Raw genomic sequence first — 20,988 nt, 5'->3', positions numbered from 1 at the left:
TCTGTATTCGATTTAGGGACAATAAAATTATCCGATGATGAAAGTCGAGTATTGTACGATTGTTTACTACTTGTAGGCACAATAAGATTGGATAAATATTTTGGTGCCAGTTGGTGTTTTGATTTATACATTAATAATGATTTGTGGTAAAATATTCTCTTTGATTGACGAAAGATGATACTTTTGGCATTTACTTATGTAATTCCTTTATTACGAAAGCGTATTAGGGTCATCCTTTTTTATTTATTTTTTTCAAATTGTCGACTTTAATCTTGCAATTTCCAACTTTAATCTTGGAATTATCAATTTTAAGCTGGGTAAAAGGGTTAACTTCTATTTATTTTTGGTAGGGATGTGCTATGTTTGTCTAAACAATGTACCCATTTTTATATAATATTAACTAATATATGGTACCTATATTTATATATTAAAATTGTGACCCCCATGACATTTCCCGGCTTATGGAGGTAGAACGTCATTGTTAGAAAAATTATAAACATGATAAATATCTAGATTCAATAAAATACGTATTTGTGAAGAAGAGATAAATTATATCCTTGGCTTTTTTTTTTCCGGACGCCGAACTATACATAATATATAAGTTTTGAAGTGAAAAATATTTGAATCTACATTTTAAATTGATACACATAAAAAATCAAAATTCTTTGTTCTATAGATTTTATTTCATAAATGGAGTCTGAAATATATCCACAACAAATGCACCGTATCAAATGCATATAAGAGAACTCCTACTTATAACATGTTACGCGTCGCCAACTATGTATAGAGACATGCATTATCAATCTAAATTAAAAGAAGGAATTCTTAAAGCTTACTTTGACAAATTTTAAACTAACTTCATTTCAACAAGTTTAAATTACATGTTCTAAAATAGAGCTATAAAAAAAATGCTCTGCTCTATAGATTTTCTTTCATAAATGGAGTCTGAAAAATATCCATAATAAATGCACCGTATCAAATGCATATATGAGAACACCAAGACTTATAAACTGTTACGCGTTGCATACTTTGTTTAGAGACCTGCATGATAAATCTAAATTAAAAGACAAATTTAAAAAAAGAAATTCTTAAAGCTTACTTTGACAAATTTTAAACTAACTTCGTTTCAACAAGTTTAAATTACATGTTCTAAAATAGAGCTAAGAATTGTTTGTATTGTAGTAAATTAAATTCTTTGAAATTGTATTCAAATACGCTATTGAATATAACTAAGAGCCAATAAATACAATAATTTTGTATTTTATAATTTGGTGCCTTCAATAAATAAAAGTCGTTATAGAACAGTCTCATTTTCATACCGGTATTCGAAATGACTCGTTTCATTGCTATTGCTATGAAATAAAGGATATCAGGAATGATCTCAAACACCAGTCAGAAAGGTTGAAAGACGAGGAATTTCAAAATTCTATTATTGAAGACCGAATGTCTAAAACTGAAAATGCTAAGGAAAGATTAGCATGGGAAAACAATGACCTAAGAGAGGAAATTTTGGAGATGAAGTGTCATTCCATGAAATACAACTTGCTACTAGTATATTCTGAAATCCCAGGGCCTGGTAGCTGGAAGGATGAAAATACGGAGGAAGTTGTGAAGGAATTCATACAAAAGGAACTAAATGTTGATAGCACTACAATGTCTTTCCAAAATGTACACCGATTAAAACAGAGAACGGATGGTAAACCTCGGAGTATAGTAGCACGATTCACAAGCTATAATGAACACGAAAAGGTCCGACGTACTGTTATTGAAAAACTTAAAAACAATGTCAAATACTCTGTATATCAACAGCATCCCATGGAGATTTCAGAGAGACGCAAATTTTACTTCCCAAGTTGAATGATGCTAAAAAAACATGGCAGACGCGCATTACTACAAAATGACAAACTTTTTATCGAAGGACAAATGGTAAACAGGCGCCCACCACCTGCCGGACCCCCAGTAGAGATTCACAGATTCGATCACCCACAACCACAACACTTTCATTCGGATGAAGAAACCCCTCATAGACCACGATACGGATAGGGGGCTGACAACAGGAGTTGTAATATTTCGTCGAACAGTAATTTAGACAATTTAGACAATGTAATAAAAATCTTATCTCTTAATGTATGTGGCGGAATGGACTATGACATATTTACAAAACTATATGAAAGCCTTGTACAGCCTGTTTTATTATATGGAGCGAGTATTTGGGGCATATCAGAACACAAACAATTAGAAACTGTTCAAAACAAAGCATGCCGATACTACCTAGGTGCTTTTAAGAACTCTTCAAACCTAGCTTTACGTGGAGACATGGGATGGTCTACGGTAAAAACTAAACAAAATATCGAAGTTTTGAGACTGTATTTTAAAGTTACAAACTTAGATGGAAATAGGCTCGTTAAAAAGATACATGAATCGAGTAAATCAAAACAGCGCTCGTGGAATTCCCGTGTACTGAAATTTATTGAACAAATTGAATTAAGTTCTTTGATAAACGCTCAAAATATGACAATCCGACAAAAAGTTAATATTGCAAAGGACAAGTTAAACACTATGGATGCTGAAAATTGGCTACGCGATGTGCATAACGATCGAAACTGTGAAAATGGAAATAACTTAGGACGTTCAGACAGTTTAAAAGTTATCTTCAGGCAAGTAGTTATGTGAAATCCGTCAAGTTTAGAGACTACCGTCGAACTTTATCCAACTTTCGTTGTGGCTCCTTACCACTCGCCATTGAAACAGGACGTTACACCAAGCCAGTTACACCTTTAAATGAAAGAATTTGTCAGTTTTGTGATGGAAATACGATTGAAACTGAACAACATTTTAGACAATTTGACAAAGACATAAGCAGGACAAGAATGTCACACATTGTCTTAGTTTTTTTACTAGTTTGTTATTGGCTTTCATACTGCAGTCATTCTATTTGAGCAGTCAAAATGCGTTTACTGTATATTTCTGCGACAAAACTAATTTAAATAAAACTCAGATGATTGATACAAGGAGAGAAAGAGTTGCGACCAAAGAGGGTGGGTAGTGTTATTCAACTCCGATATATTTATTTATGTAGTTAATAGTAGGGGAAACCTGATACGCGAAAGGGGGACCGAAGATCTAGTTAAGTCTTAGATGCATGACTTTTTTTATTAGTTGTTAGTGGCTTTGAACTAGCTTTCAGATAACGGCGAGAACTCTCATATCTGTCCCTAGTGTCTTTTTGTTGTCGGGATGTACAAGTACCCGGCCACGTCCACTTGTATTTTTGTCCATCTGATGAGTTAAACCTTTTTCAACAGATTTTTATAGTTCGTTCTTATGTTGTACTGTTATACCACTGTCGCAGGTTAGGGGAAGGGTTGAGATCCGGCTAACATGTTAAACCCCGCCACATTATTTATGTATGTGCCGGTCACAAGTCAGGAGCCTGTAATTCAGTGGTTGTTGTTTGTTTATGTGTTACATTTTTGTTTTTCGTTCATATTTTAATACAAATAAGGTACTTTTTACATTTTCATATCGGGGCCATTTATAGTTGACTATGCGGTATGGGCTTTGCTCATTGTTGAAAGCTGTACGGTGACCTATAGTTGTTAATGTCTGTGTCATGTTGGTCTCTTGTGGATAGTTGTGTCATTGGCAATCATACCACATCTTCTAATTTAAAAAGAGATAGATCAAGCCACACATGCAAAAATTAGCGGAATAGAACAGCACAGACTGATATTGGACATACAAACAACGAAATATAAAGATAGATAAAGTACCTTGACACGTAAAACGAATATTGGACGAGGATAAGGACTGAGCAGTTGCTATAAGCATGTGTATCAACTCAATATACTGAGACAAATATCCCGCATGGAAAGAATATTTCTAATCAGGACGGACATCCACACATACCATAGAGGACGGAGTTGGTCTTTTTAGAGAAAATTTACCCATAAGAAAAACGCATTGTCGGAATAATGGGCTGTCGGAGTAATGGGTTGTCGGAATAATGGGCTGTCGGAGTAATGGGCTGTCGGAGTAATGGGCTGTCGGAATAATGGTTGTCGGAGTAATGGCCATGGGCTGTCGGAATAGTGGGCTGTCGGAGTAATGGGCTGTCGGAATAATGGTTGTCGGAGTAATGGGCTGTCGGAATAGTGGGCTGTCGGAGTAATGGGCTGTCGGAATAATGGTTGTCGGACTAATGGGATGTCACCGACGTTATATTCAGATATGAAAATAAATCTGCGAATATTCGACGTGTTTAAAAATGATGGATGGAATACGACAAGTAAACATAGATTCGGCTATTTTTTTATTATCTTCTAAATCAATAAGTTCTATTTGTTTGCTGCAAATCCTCATTTTCAAACGCATTGGCCGTTCGTTATTTAGCAATAGTCACACACATATCTTTGTTTATATAATGACTTGTGATGTATGATCCAAAATAATGATTAATAAGTCCATACGAAATTCCAATGAGCAAACTATTTTCTCAATGATTTTGCAATGTGTTATAGCGCGAGATGCAGAATTTCCTTTACTATTCTATTTTTAGGATTATTTGTTTACGAAATTTATGGTCAGATCGGTTCTTTTTATGTTGTAGTGTAAACGCATTGGATTAAATAAGATCGATCTCGTCCATTAAGGATACATAATTTTTTGTTAAATGCTTCCAGAACTTAACTTATATTAGACTCTTATAAATAAGTATCACATATTACTGTTTCAAATCCCACAATCACGGGAATAACTAAGTTCGGGTACATGCCTGTTTTGTTTATCAAATGTGAATCAAACCTGAAAATTCGATGTAAACAATATTTTTGTAACTCGCAACTCGACTTTCTTAACTCGCAACTCGACTTTTGTAACTCGCAACTCGACTTTTGTAACTCGCAACTCGACTTTCCTAACTCGCAACTCGACTTTCCTAACTCGCAACTCGACTTTCCTAACTCGCAATTCGACTTTCCTAACTCGCAACTCGACTTTCGTAACTCGCAACTCGACTTTTGTAACTCGCAACTCGACTTTCCTAACTCGCAACTCGACTTTCCTAACTCGCAACTCGACTTTTGTAACTCGCAACTCGACTTTCTTAACTCGCAACTCGACTTTCCTAACTCGTAACTCGACTTTTATAACTCGCAACTCGACTTTCTTAACTCGCAACTTGCAACTCGACGATAAGAAACCCTACACATATGTGTTATAGTAGTCTCAGCTCATAATTAACGTTTTTACATTATATCTAAATAAAGTATTATTTGCTTCTCAAAGTGTAAGACGCAATAAAAATCGAATGCTTGCATCATCCTACCCAATTGCAGATTTAATTAAGTCCTGAACATTTCGACATGTGTTTGTTTATTTTTTTAAAATACCGGTTTGTAACAAATCACAATTAAGTACATGTTAAGATCCAACTGAATACCGATATGCCGATATCGTCAGGTAAATATGCTAAACTATGGATCAACTCAGAGCCGATAACGGTCCTAAATTATGAAAAATGTAAAGCAACCCAAAGGAGAAAAGTAATGGACTGATTTAAGTAAAAAATAAAACACGTAAAATGAAATAATATTATATATATATATATATATATATATATATATATATATATATATATATATATATATATATATATTAAACAGCAACAAATAACGATAATCACTGTTTCACATGCTCTTGACTTTAATAGCCGGAGTCAGGACAGGTATATATATATATACAGAATATGGTGGGGTTAAAATATTAGTTTGCGCCCAACCCTGCTATGTTAGAAGTATGGGACTGTGGTGTATAAGTACAACAAATAAATAAACTAAAATAATTAATTGAAAATGACTGTACATACTCATCTGATCGATGCAAAGCACTATTTAAGGTTTATAAATGTCCATCGTCATGCATTTATTTCTGTTTAAATAAAACATGAGATTACTAAATCTAAAACTACTTTTGTGCTATGTCCCTCTTGATAACTTGAAACCAACTGCTATAAACATGACTTTGTTATCGATCATTATACCGATTGATCGATCTTTGTTTCTGCAACTATAAGAGGATGATAGATCAACGATTATTAACGATTATCATGTATCATCGATACAATCTAATAAATACTTGATTACCCGCAATTCGACATATAATTATTCTAAACGATCAGCTTTCGTTTTTTTTTTGTATAAATCTATTTGTCCCATCATGAACAGGAGAAAGGCAAATTGAAAAATGTGACTTTTAACCCTTTCAAAACTGAAGTGATCATCTATCACCAGTAAAAAATATGTTTATAATATTTCCCTTTTGTCTCCACGGTGGGGAGAAAAGGGGGTACTTCGATATTTTCTGGTAGGGATGTGCAGAGGCGGATTTAGGAGGGGGCAGGGGGTACGGCCCCCCTTTTTTGGAAAAAAACTGGTTGCTTATATATAGGGAATCACTGAAGCGTGACTTGAGCGGATCCCCTCTTAGGCAGTCAGTGGGCCCCACTTCTAGATCCGCCAGTGGTGTGCAATTTTTGCCTTAGACATGTAAAAATGTGCCAATTAATATAGCACTGAATTTCACTAAAATTCAATACCTATAGCTACAGCTAGACTAGTATATATATATATATATATATAGATATTTAAGAAAGAATGACCCGGTTATACTTATACATGCATAAACAATAGTTATCAAAGGTAACAGGATATCAGGAGACATATTTGCATGGGAACTTATTTCGAATGTGATCTTTCAAACAACAACCCGACCAAATAGTAGATAATATTTTCTTAAATATATATAAAATCAAATCAAATAAATCAAATCAAATCAAATAATTTTATTGGTGTAAATTCCTATACAGAAATGATACCAGCCGACATTTACAAAATACAAATACAAAAAATAAACAAACAAACAAACAAACAAAAAAAACCCAACCAAACATATTTTCTCAATGATATCATTATAAGAGATACATATTTTATATTTACATTGCGTGGAGGTGTTATTCATACAATATTATTAATTCAAGCTGTTACCTGACCTTATCTATAATAATTGATCATCAATAATCTACGATTCTTAGTAGGTCTTAAATGATTACAACATGATTAACATGAATACAAATAAAAAAAACTGAATATTTTGCCAGGAATATTTTACGGTTTTGTAACCGAAACCGATCGATCTACTATATTATCTGTGAACTGGTGTACCACTGATTTACAATTCAATGAAGAGCTACGTTTAAAAAAATATTGTCATAATGGAACCAGTACGACCTATATTTTGAACTCAACTCAAGCATCAAGGTCTCTGACATTGGACATGAATTTAGTGATAAACTCCTCTTTAAGAGTGAATAGAGTTGCTGTTATCAATCTCCACAAGCTCAAAGCATCAAACGTTCCGTTTATTGGTGCTAAAAGTAACAGTGATCCGTTGAAAATCTGCATATACACACATCAATTCTCAAACCGGCAAACTTTCCACACAACCGCATCTCTTAGAACGAGAGGGAGAGATAAATATACCGCATTAGGTCCAGCGACAATCTATATTTATCGACTTGGTATACTTTTCGTCTTCCTTCTAATTATAAACAAAGTAACATCTTATATCTTTGTAACCTCTGATTTTGGTTATTACGACGAGGAGGCACACAACAAGAATGAACTTTCTTCTAAACAAGAAGTGGACTCAAAAAATTTAACCCAGAAATAAATTCTTAATTTTATTTCTTTAAGTTTTATGGAATGATTGACTTCATATACATGTGCATTGAAATATAGAGATATTTGAAAAATAAGGATCTAAAAAATATTTGCAAATACATTAAACTGGTACATGCATGACATGTAATATGTGAACTTAATATTAAACAAAGATATATAAACATTAAATAAAATTCAGTGTATGTGCATTATCAGCTGTTATCCTTGTTCTTCAAAATCTCAACGATGAGTGTAAGGAATATGTGGCATGTAAGGGGTGCATGTTTAATGTCTACAGTTAGCAAACCTTTTATCATGAAGCAAATATCAAATCTTCATGTATGTACCTTCAATAACAGCAAAAAGATACTTCAAAGGAGACTAATACAAAGGAAAAACTACCAAGATTACAGACACACAGAAAGATTTTCAACATATGGACAATATTTGAATAAAAAGGAGTCCTGGTCTAAAGTTTTAAAAGTGATAACGTGCATTAGTGTTTCTGCATTGGCTCTTGCAAAAAGCAAGCAAATATTCTCTGTTGGTAAATGTGAAGAAACAGATAAAGTGAAGGACGAAAAGTCTGGAGATTTTAATAATTCAATGGCAATGTTTGAAGCTATAAACAAAGCAAGAGACCTTATCCAGCGAATAAAGGTAAATGACATTTGTATATTATATACATGTCTTTGTCATTCTTGAGAAAGAAAAAAAATACTTGTATCTTAAACATAAGAAATATTTATTTAGGCCTTCCCAGTATCTTTCTGAATCAGGCAGTAATACAAACCATGCAAACTGATATGGGTAGGTCTGTATGATTTTTCTTTCTTCTGTCACAATTTTGTGTCTGTAATTGCTCTTGAATTGTTGTAAAAATAGATGAATATAGAATTCAATCATTTCAGATAGTTTAATTTGCCTCTCTTTCTTTATTTTTAAGCTATTTGTATATTGGGTTTGCAATATATGAATAGAAAAAAAACTTTGTGTAAAAGACCAAGCTTTTAATTTTGTTTTCAAGATAAAATTAATATTCATATTTGAATTATCTCCCTTTAATCATTTCCAAAAATGTAATTCACAAGTTTCAAAAGGTTAAATACATGTACTAGTTAAATTCATAGGCGGTTCCAAAGGGTGGCACTGACGCCCCCTTTCTGTTGGAAAAAATTGGTTGATTGTATATTTACTAAAGCACTGAAGCATGACTGGAGTGCCCCACCAGGTGTTAAAACTATTAAAGAGAATTATATCAAATGAAACCAAACTAGACTTTATTTTACAGCAATGTACATGCTGTAGTCAGAAGAAATTCAAGAAAATAAGAAAATATGAAAATAAGAAAATCTGTACCATTATAGTCGGCTATCTGTCAAAGGATCAGACATGAAATATGTAAAACAGTCAGTTTAAAATTCACAATCTCCTTGTTTATAACTAATCATAATGGGAGTGGCCAATATATTTACATGTACGAACCATTTCTTATTTCTTTATATTTCACAGGATGAAACAGGAAGTCCAGGAATTGTTGTTGGTGTCAGTGTGAATGGGAAAGATGTTTGGAAAGAAGGTATACAAATATACTTTTTTTCTTTTCATGTCATAAAGTTACTGTTTTACTAGCTATTAACAATGGTTTGGATGGGGTTAAATGATTAAAGAATAATGCCCTTAAAAAATGAAGATTAGAGAATAATGGGCCAAAAAATTGAAGATTAATTAGAGAAAAAAGGCGTTAATTTTTTGAAGATTAGAAAAAAAGGGATGAAAAATTAAATGTTTACAGACACCCCCCCTACATGCCCTACCAAACCCTCATTAACAATTTTCCATTAATTCGTTAAATATTAATGAAATATGAACATGCTACAACATAAACAAAGCAATAATAAAACATCACAAGAACTTCAGATTTTCCCCAATACTGATCTGGATATTTGAGATATTTGGTACAGTAGCATGAGTAGCTCAGGGTTCATGTCTTGACATTTGGTAAAAATAGTTGAATGATGTATTAAATTGAAAATATTCAAATACTAAACATGCTATTTAACTTTTCCTTAAACTGTCATGACTGTGGATTCATTATTATTTCTAAGATACCAAGTTTCATGGATATCATGGGTCCATGTCAACCACAGAATTATATGCACAATGGATGACAAATTTTCTATCAACTTTTATCGCACCACTGGTAAAATATCACGTTGTGATTGGTTTAACGCTGTCACGTGGTGACCCCTATGAGACCAAAGTGGGTTGTTAGTAAATTCCATAGGGGATTCATCACGCTTTAATGGTGACGTCATCTATTAACGTTGTGTTGTTTCATTGTTTATTTTTTCAACAAAACGCAGCAGAAAAAGTATAGTTTGCGATAAATTTGTTATACGGTTAACTACTGACCCCCTATGGATCCATAGAGGGTGAATAAAATACATAGGGGATTCTGTCTCAGGCCTCACCCCCTATGGATTTTACTAACCCTCTATGATCTGTAGGGGGTCAGTAGCGAACCATATAACTTATAGTACACAGCTACTTTTGCATAGGTACTACCGGTATTTCTGTACTAAAAAGCTGTAGTACTGGAAATTTACTTTTAATATTCAGTACTATTTTGTTACTTTCAAATTATTGTAATATTTAGGTACCTGTATTTTACAGTTACTTAATTTGTACTTGAAATTTAGGTACTACAGATTTTTGGTTTAATACTTCCGTTACATTTTCAGCATTTTGAAAGTTTTTCTATTTCAAATCTCTTAAAATTATGATTTTCAAACATGGAATATATTGTATTATTTCTGTACCAAAATATTTAGTACAAATCAACTACTGTAAAATACAGTACCTAAATATCACAATAATTTTAAAGTAAAGAAATAGTACTAAATATTAAAAGTAAATTTCCAGTACTACATATTTGAAGTACAGAAATAGTACCTATGCAAAAGTAGCTGATGCAGACAATGGCAAAACCACACAATTTAAATATCCATGAAAAAAAATTTCCTTGATCCACAAAAATTGGTACCTATTAAAATAAATGAATCTACAGTATATGAAAGTTAGATTCATTTTATACTTCAAAAATATAAATGTACATATATTCTTATATTTTTGCACACTGACACATGGCAGCCATGATATATTTTTCAGGTCTTGGATATTCTAATGTAGAGAACAGATCACCATGTACTGCAGACACAATATTTAGGATTGCTAGCATTAGTAAATCTATCACCATGGGAATGGTTGCTAAGTTATGGGAAAATGGTGCCCTTGACCTTGACAAACCAGTCCAACATTACCTGCCTCAGTATCCTGTTAAATATTTTGATGGCCAGAAGGTAATATTTAAAGAAAATAAGAACTCCCGACTTTTTTATTTGCAACTAAAGAAATTAAGGAAATTTGGCTTTTGTGACCAATCTTCAGAATAAAAAGAAGAAGATGTGGTATGATTGTCACGAGACAACTCTTCACAAGAGACCAAATGATACAGACATTAGCATCTATATGTTTCTGAACAACCTTCAACAATGATCAAAGCCCATTAGTTTTTATTCCCAAACTTTATGAGATTGTCTACCTAACATGCCCAAGAGGACCCTTTTTTATGTTGTTTGTTATTTGGGTTCTGTCTTATTGACAAATACAGTTGAAGTCCTTTTATTCCTATATACTTGATATAAAGATAAAAGAGTTTCAGCTCTTATACAAAAATTTACCATATATAAAAAAGAAGATGTGGTATGATTGCCAATGGGACAACTATCCACAAAAGACCAAAATGACACAGAAATTAACAACTATAGGTCAACGTACAGCCTTCAACAATGAGCAAAGCCCATACCGCATAGTCAGCTATAAAAGGCCCCGAGAAGACAATGTAAAACAATTCAAACGAGAAAACTAATGGCCTTATTTATGTAAAAAAAGAAAAAAAAATGAACGAAAAACAAATATGTAACACATAAACAAACGACAACCACTGAATTACAGGTTCCTGATTTGGGACAGGCAAATACATAAATAATGTGGCGGGGTTAAACATGTTAGCGGGATCCCAACCCTCTCCTAACCTGGGACAGTGGTATAACAGAACAACATAAGAACGAACTATAAAAATCAGTTGAAAAAGGCTTAACTCATCAGATTGACAAAAATACAAGTGGACGTGGCCCGGTACTTATACATCCCAACACAAAAAGACACAATGAACAGATCTGAGAGTACTCACAGTTATCTGACAGCTAGTTCAAATCCACTAACAACTAATAAAAAAATCATGCAACTAAGACTAAACTATCAATGTTTACTAATTATTTAAGATGTTAGACATGTTATAAGCAATATTTTTTAAAGAAAATTTGTCAGCTGTTCCTATTAGTCAAGTTATTGTTTGTTGCCAAAGTTCATCTATTAATGTCTCTTTCAGATGTAGATTTGCATTTTTTACAATAAAGATTTGGGAGCTTTTATTTATATATAAATCATTTGTGTAAATATATATCATGTATATAGTGATATTTGTGAATTTAATAATGTAAGAGTTATCTTTCTTAGTATTGGTATAAAAATGAGATGTGGAATGATTTGCAGATACGAAATAATTTAGATGTTAGTAATGCCATATGTCACTGAATGGCCTTCAACAATGGACAAAACCCATACCAAATAGTTATAAGCTATCATAGGCCACTACATGACAATGTTAAACAATTCAAACCTGGAAATCAAGTCTGTTACATGTACAAAATGTTGAGAGAAAAACAAATAATATGATATACAACAGCAGACGACAACCTCTCAATTACAGAGAATTTAGATAGGCACAGATATGATATTCCAGAGCTAAACATATTTTGATGTATTAATACGGTCTTATGCTGTTCTGAAAATTTTCTTAGAAGATAACTGTAAACTAAAACTGACCATGGCCAGTAGTGCCAAAAATTAAATTTAAATTGTTTAATGTTGCCTACCTTCCCACCTAAAAATGTATCTGAAAATTTTGATGACACTTGTAAATTGCACAAATGTCATTTTTGTAAGTAAGATATGTATAAATGTTGTTGGCCTAAAAAAAATTAAATCCCCGTCTTCCTACTCATTCTACGAGGTTTAACAAAGACTCTTTCTTGTTACAAATGTACTGAGAATTGTAAAAAATAATTCTTATGAAATTAAAAGCAAGCCAAAAATGAAATTATTATTATTTTCGTATGAGAATTATAAAAAACAGGAAATGAACACTTTATCATCTCATATCATCATCTAAGATCTAACTTTCATATATTAAAACTTATTTTTTATGAGAATTAAAAGATTAGAAGTGGTTCAGTTTAGATTTTTTTTAAAGATAAAATGGGTAAAATCCAGTCTGAAATGGTGTATATAGGTCATAGTGTGTTGACTGATAATTGATGTATTGAATAGACATAGATAGTATACCTGTATCCAAGTAGTCAAACCTACAGTCAAACCTTCAGTCAAACCTACAGTCAAACCTACAGTCAAACCTACATGGGGGGTCTCATTGGGGGGGGGGGGGGGGGGTTTCTGATCCCGGATCCCGCTTACTGTTTTGTCATATTCCAGTATCCCTCTTACACTATGTAAGTAAGCAATTCTCATATTTTTTTCCTTTCCCGGGTCCCGCAGCGGGGCGCTAGACCCCATTTCCCGATTTCACAACACAATAATTTGACTTCCATGCGTCATGCTTAGACCCCAATAAGACCCACTACATGGTTTACATATTTGTTTTTCATAAACTGTTTTGTTATAAATTAGGTCATTGGTTTTCTCTTTTGAATTGTTCCATATTTTTCATGTCAGGGACTTTTATAGATGACATGGGTTTTTCTCATTGTTGAAGGCTGTACAATTGCTTACAATTGCTAACATCTACTTCATTTACAAATTAAAGTAATTTGACTGTAATTTCTTCTTCCTTTTCTACAGGTTGACATAACAACAAGACAATTGGTTTCCCACTTAGGAGGAATAAGACATTATGAAAAAGACTATATAAACAAAAATAAAATTGTAAGTTTTGATTAATGAATTGAAATACATTGTATACACTTATTAATCTGTCTCCAGAAGAAATGGCAAGATGGGTATTATTGAGACTTAATAATGCTTCAATGATATATTCTAAAAATTACACACCATTTTTCCGACAGCCCATTAGTCAGAAAACCCATTGGTCCGATCCGCGACAACCCATTCCTCCAACAGCCTGATAATCTGACAACCCATTAGTCAGACACTTATTAAGTATCAGGGTACCAAGGTAAACTAAAATTTGTCTGTGTGTATTATTACATATATGTTATAACTTATTTTAGGAAATAACTCCGTATTTATTACACAAAGGTAGTTCGAGTACTTTCTATATATGCAATTCAAAATCTGCATATAGTAAAGAACAGGATAGAATATTTCATTTCCAAATTACAGAGTCTTAAAGAGCATATAAATCAATATCAACAAGTAAAAGTGAGAACTACTGCTCACTGATGATACCGTTCTCCGGAAAAATATTTTGGTATTAACAGGAATTTGAGTTATGAATCTGAAAAAGTACCACCCGGTAAAGCTGACTTATATAAACCTTGAACCAAAATCAAGAAATCCTTGTGTGGTAGTTCCTGAGAAAAATGTGACAAAAACCTTCAACTTGGGCATCATTTGAAAAGTGTTCGGTTAACAGGAAGTTTTTGAGTGATGAATCTTAAAACACATGACTAGGTATAGATGTCTTCAATAAATCCTGAATCCAAATTTCAGAAATTTTTGTAATGGAGTTTGTAAAATGCAACGAAAATACCCATGGGACGGACGGACGAAATTACTGACAGAGGGACAAACCGATAGATATAGAACAATATACCCCCACTTTTTTAGAAGCGGCGGTATAGTGATTGGGTCAACATTAAGACATTTATACAATACAAGTATTATATATGTGTATAGAGTAATAATTTTTGGCACCTTTTCTTATATGCATTAATCGGTTAATATGTATTTATAGAATGAATGGGTAAAAAACGGATAAACAAAACTATTTCTGTTTAGATAGACTTCATACTTAAACACACTATACAGAATTTTAGTAATGTATATATATGCAGAATTAGAATTATATTATACAGGAAATTATTTCCGGTACAGATTCTCATCAAACTAATATCAACAAATTTGGCGTGGTCAGCAAATGAATATTTTCTGTGTATTGAATATGGTAGGACTCCAATATGAGGGAGTCCTATATGGCTAAATCCGATCCACTGTAAGGATTAGGTGGACGACTCTGCCTTAACCAATGATTGGTAGACAAACCAAGAGTAATCCCAGGAGAAGGGTATCGTGTCTGATATTTGTTTTACGTAAATGGGTTTGTAGTAATTCATCTGTCCTGCCTCTCCCGAACCATCATAAATGAGGCCTATTTTTCTAGATTTTAAAATAAGCTTGCAAGATAAAATTGGTACCCCTACAAATGAATTGAGTGTCATCTCTCAGACTACATGGACTATGTCTGATCGATCGTTATTGGGAGTGCTGTGTATTTCTCCGTATTTCATTGATTCATATTCCCAAACATGACATTCATAAAATCTCACAGGTGGATGTCTTGGTAGAAGCTAGAATTACTCATCTTTTAGGAGCAAATAAATATTTCGTCCTATTTGTTATTTAATTTTTTTGGACCTAGTTTGTATTTGTCTCTTTGTTTTTCACATATTGCCTTTTGCTGCATTAGTCGCTATATCTGCGACAAAAAAACTTTTGTGTCATCCAAAGAGGGCGGATGGCGTTATTCAACTCTGATATAAGTATGTAGATAATAGTGGTGAAACTTCACTCCCCCGATACACGAAAGGGGGAAACCGAAGATCTAGAAAAAAAGAATATAGATCTAGACAGGGTAAAAAACAGCGAACTACAACAACACACAAGGATAGTGGACACACAAATGCCGACTGAACAGTTGCAATAAGTATGCGTATCAACTCCAATATACTGAAACAAATATCTCGCATGAGAAGTTTCAAGAAGAATCGGAATCAAGAGGGACAACCATTAATATTAAGCAGAACTAAGTTGGTATTTTTAGAGCAAATTTATCCATACACTTAAGACAGATGCATTGTCAGAATAATGAGTTGTCGGGAAAATGGGCTGTCCGAATAATGAACTGTCTGATTAATAGGCTCTTGGACTAATGGGATGTCACCATTCTAAATATGTAAACAATGGAGATAAATCAAATTAACTTACTTCAACATTTACTTGTATACTGTATAGAAAATACATAGTCTGTCCCAACGCCCATATTCCTCATTAGCATAGCTACATGTACTTCTTAATCATAAAATTGATAGAAATGATGAAACATAATAAAGTTTTAGAACACCATGTTAGGAAGTGCTTTAACATGTTTAAGGGATATGATCTAAATTTGTAAGCAAGGGAGATAATTATATTAATTTATTTCAATTTCAATATAGAAATATTTGGTAATAGTCTCACAGTGGTATTATTTTATTACCACACTTACAGTTCTAGTTTAGAAGTTTCAGATTACTGCGTTTATTGTATTATTTTATGAGCACACTTACAGTTCTAGTTTAGAAGTTTTAGATTACTGCAGCTTATTGGTTAATTGTATTATTTTATGAGAACACTTACAGTTCTAGTTTAGAACTTTCAGATCACTGCAGCTTATTGGTTTATTGTATGATTACTGTTTAATAAAGCTCAAGCTTATTAGGGGGTCTCATTAGGGGGGGGGTTCCGATCCAGGATCCCGCTTACTGTTTTGTCAGATTCCCGTATCCGACTTATACTATGTACGTAAGCAATTCTCATTTTTTTGTCATTTACCAGGCCCCGCAAGACCTCATTTCCCTTTTTCATGATACAATAATTTGACTTTCACGTGTCACACTTACAAAAAATCAGAAATCCCGTGTCACACTTATACCCCAATGAGACCCACTTATTAGCTTATAGTCTTGTGTTAGGGTTGGGTGAAACTAATGTACAGTTCCTGTTATTTACCAGATCAAACAAAACTTTAAATATGACATTTTTTTTTTAATTTTCAGAATAAAGATATTGAAAACTTAGAAAAATCTCCACACACAAAAACAAAAGATGTTGTTGACAAAGCAGTAAAGAAAGACAAAAACAAAACAGCAGATAAAAAGGAAGAGGAACAAAGTAAAGATGAAAAGAAGAATGAAAATGAAAAAAAGAAATCTGAATTTGAAAATAAAGAGTATTACATACAGAAGGCTTATAAATCTATAACAGAGAGTCTAACTCTTTTCCAAGATGATCCTCTGGTGCATAAACCAGGTAAGGCATAGATAGTTGTTATGTTTATACTTAAACCATGAAAACCATCATCTTTAAGTTTGAACTGAACTTTTGTATGAGCACAAACCCTAAAAGAAAGGAGAAGGTTCAGTAAGACCCCTTTTTGGCCCCAAAATATAGCAGTTTTACAAAGATGTGAAACTGTAATCTTTAAGCTATTTATTGGAAAGTAGAATGCTTCTGCTACATAAATATAGGCTGTTTTTGACGATACCATGTACACATATCGTGTACTAACATCATAAAGTCGTGCTAAATTACTGAAATCCTCACAATTTTAGCATTTTAGTTAAATTTGAGACGGTTTTCGACTTAAATGAAAGTGGCCGCATTCGTGTTCATCCATAATATTTAAATGTAAGTTGTATTTGATGATAATACATAACATATATAAAGGTTGAGGATGAACACGGATGCGGCCACTTTCATTTTTGACAAAAACCATCTCAAAAGTGACGTTTTTGGCATATTTGAAAGATTTTTCATATTAAAGCTTGAATCGGAGCGTTTTTAATGACAAAACCATTTAAAATCTTTCACAAAAACTAATCAAATCAATTGAAATAGACATTTAAGTGTTTAAAAAGCGTCCAAAATCTTTCGTTAGATGAACCTGAAATTTGAGGCCAAAATCAGCCCTTACCGGACCTACTCCTTTATTCATTTATCCTATGATATATTGTAATTATCTTGAATACAGGAGGTAATTTAATTTAGAATAAGGAGATGTGATATTTGTTGTTGTTATTAGTTTTGGTAGGCGGCTTACTTATTTAGTAATTACGCCTGAAATTCGTATAACATAAATATTATGTATATATACTTTCATTCCTTAATTTATTTTTAGTATTACGTTTTGGCGAGTAATTATATGAAACTTTGACGAACAATTAGTTGACTGAGTTACTTAGAAATATATACATGATATATATGTAGAGAGAGAAAAAAACACATAACAGAAGGTACATATGCAATCGAAAAATGAAAAAAAAAGCAAATGATAGTCCCTAATGAAATGTACATTATTAATTGATAGGTATCATAAAATTGTTTAGAAACGTTATCTTGTTGTTCACCTTTGTGTCGTCTGTGATATACTTATAAAAAAAAAGTATATTTAGAAGCATATAACAAGATGTGATATAATTGCAATGAGACAAGTTGAACTATCCACCTGAAGCAATAAACAAGTTTAATATAAGAAGACGAGATATCATGTCAAATGAGACAACTATCCAACAAGGTCCAAATTACATAGTCCAATAGACCAGTATAAAATAAAGACATATATATTAAAGACTGTTATATTTACAGGCAGTAAATTTCTTTATACCTCACATGGATGGACCTTAGTTAGTGCTGTGATGGAGAAGGCTGCCAATAAACCATTTGATTCCCTGATGAAGGAGTACTTCAATTCATTAGGACTTCAACATACATACCTGGAGGAGAATGACCCTCTGATCTACAACAGGGGGAGGTAATATTACTATTGGAATTCTGTTAATATTTGCAAATTTTTTATAAATGGAAAGTAACTTTTTGAGTTTCGTTATCAGAGCAATCATAATCATTTTACATGTTGTATGTTGCTTTTTCTAAAATGGCAATAATTATACTTACATTCTTGTTCATTCCTTTGAAAATAGAAATAATAGATACACACAATAATATCTGAATTTATGATATTTTTATAAGCAGCAAGAAAACAAGTCCAGCCAATTCATATTTTTCTTTTTCTTATCTGAAAGCATGTTATGATTCTATGTTGTAGTTTTCTTTTTATCACCCAACATTAGATTTTTCATGCATAATCTATACAAAATCTATCGATTTTGCGCAATCTGTCAATTGCCTGTAGGGTGACCAGTGACCCACACTTTTTATTATATTTAAAAAAAAAAAAATAATTAATAAAAATTTCTATTAATTATGATAAATCCTGGCATAATTATTTAAGATGCGTAAAAAAGGAATACTTGTAGTTGTGATTTTTTTAACAATTTTTTTAAAGATTCAGAGTATACTTTATGAAGATGAACCACAATTTTAATGTTTATTTGAATAATATAAAAAATTAAGGATTAATTTAGTTAGCAAAGTGTGCCAAACCAATCCATCCCCTCTCTTTTCTTGTGGATAAAAACTGAGAAGGTTATGCAACCAGATACTTCTGTTCCTTGTTTTTCAATGTGCCTTTTTGAATGTTCTTGATCAGTTACTAAAAGCTTACACCTGTGCACACATACATGTGTATGGATGGATGTGGAACGGATAATTCATAAAATGTAATATTTTTTCCATTCTGGCCAGATTCAAGGATAAACGTTCAAATGTGACAATTTATATATGTTAAAGCAAATGAAGACAATAAAAAAATGTTTGTTTTTTTCTTCTCAATTAATGTGGTTACACATTTTTATTTGTTTCATGATATATGATCTTTTTTTTGTAGTCATTATGTGAAAAATAAGAATGGAAGACTGGTAAATGCACCATATGTCAACAATTCTTACAAGTGGGCTGGAGGTGGATTTATATCAGATGTCACAGATTTGCTCAAATTTGGGAATATTATGTTATACAGCTATCAGTATGATGCAGACATTTCAATAACTGGAAATACATCTAAGGGAGATAATCAAACTAAGGAAGATAATTCTAGATCAAAGAATAAGTTAGAAACTGTGAATAGTGTTGTCGACAAGGGAAATAACTCAGACAGAAAACTTTTACCTGGATATTTGAAAAGAAAAACAATGGATATGATTTTTTCACCAGTAGATAAAACTGAGTGTTCATGGGACAAAGATGGGTTTTATGGTATGGGCTGGGCTGTTGTTCCAGAAAAGTATGAAAATGGATATTGTAAACAACAAAGGCATTATGTGTCCCATACAGGGGGTGCTATAGGTGCTAGCAGTGTGTTACTTATCTTACCATCTCAAAACTATGGCAAGCAAGAAGAGACAAGCTCAGAAGAAAAGTATGGAAAGCAGTCTGATCCACCACAAGGGATTGTTGTTACTATTATTACTAATATGGGGTCTGTTGGGTTAAATAGAGTTGCACTTGAAATTGCAAAATCATTTGAATCAATTGAGTCTAATATTTAAAGAATTTACATATATATACATATGTGGATCAGGATGGGGTTAAAAAATTAACATATAGAAAAATGGGGCAAGACTTCAGAAAGATGTGTGAAAAAAAAGGAAAGCTAAAAATTTGAATATAAAATGGGGAGACCAAAGATGCTAAATAAAGATCTGAGAAAAAGGTAGTGAAAAATAAAATGAATACCCCATCCCCACCATCTGGACCCTCAAATGTATATACAATCATGAAGTGAATGAAAGTAACACTTTATAAATTTGATTCAGAAAATATGTCAAACAGAGTAATATATAATGTATATAACCAGCATTAACAGAAAAATTTTCTAAACATTTGTTTTTTGAGACAGCATTAGCATTTTAGCCAGTACAAAATGTAATAAAATTTATGAAAGACATATTGAATAGTTTATATATTAATTAAACATGATAAATGAGTCGAGTGAACTAGAATCACCTGATTCAAACTAGTAATTAGCTTTAACATGTTAAATCAGGATGGATAAGCAATATGCTGTGGTTGACATTAAAACTCATACTGGTACAGTCAAACCTGATTAAACCGGACCCTGAATAAACCGGTTTCCTGTCCATTCCGGCCGAAAATGAAAGTCCCAATTTTTCCCCTTCAAAGTCTTTGTTAAAATACCCTTTTTAAACCGGACCCTGTGTATTCCGAATTCCGGTCTAATTACGAAGTTCCAATACTCTTAATTACATTAATTATTACCTGTCAAAACCGG

General features: G+C 32.6%; 1 protein-coding gene across 1 annotated transcript; it reads left to right on the top strand.

Annotated features, from left to right (window-relative positions):
* The first annotated feature begins 7,259 nt into the window (after positions 1 to 7,259).
* On the top strand, positions 7,260 to 20,643 carry LOC143052503 (serine beta-lactamase-like protein LACTB, mitochondrial). Its single transcript, XM_076225550.1, has 7 exons — positions 7,260 to 8,378; positions 9,231 to 9,297; positions 10,890 to 11,080; positions 13,701 to 13,784; positions 16,856 to 17,108; positions 18,444 to 18,609; positions 19,585 to 20,643. The coding sequence occupies exons 1-7, from the start codon at positions 7,965 to 7,967 to the stop codon at positions 20,243 to 20,245; spliced, it is 1,836 nt and encodes a 611-aa protein (XP_076081665.1). The 5' UTR covers positions 7,260 to 7,964; the 3' UTR covers positions 20,246 to 20,643.
* The last annotated feature ends 345 nt before the right edge of the window (positions 20,644 to 20,988 follow it).

This window comes from Mytilus galloprovincialis, chromosome 11 (genome assembly GCF_965363235.1).
Source record: "Mytilus galloprovincialis chromosome 11, xbMytGall1.hap1.1, whole genome shotgun sequence".
In the NCBI taxonomy this organism is placed as follows: domain Eukaryota; kingdom Metazoa; phylum Mollusca; class Bivalvia; order Mytilida; family Mytilidae; genus Mytilus; species Mytilus galloprovincialis.
Note: the sequence above shows the minus strand (reverse complement) of the source record. Positions and strands in the feature narration are given on the sequence as shown.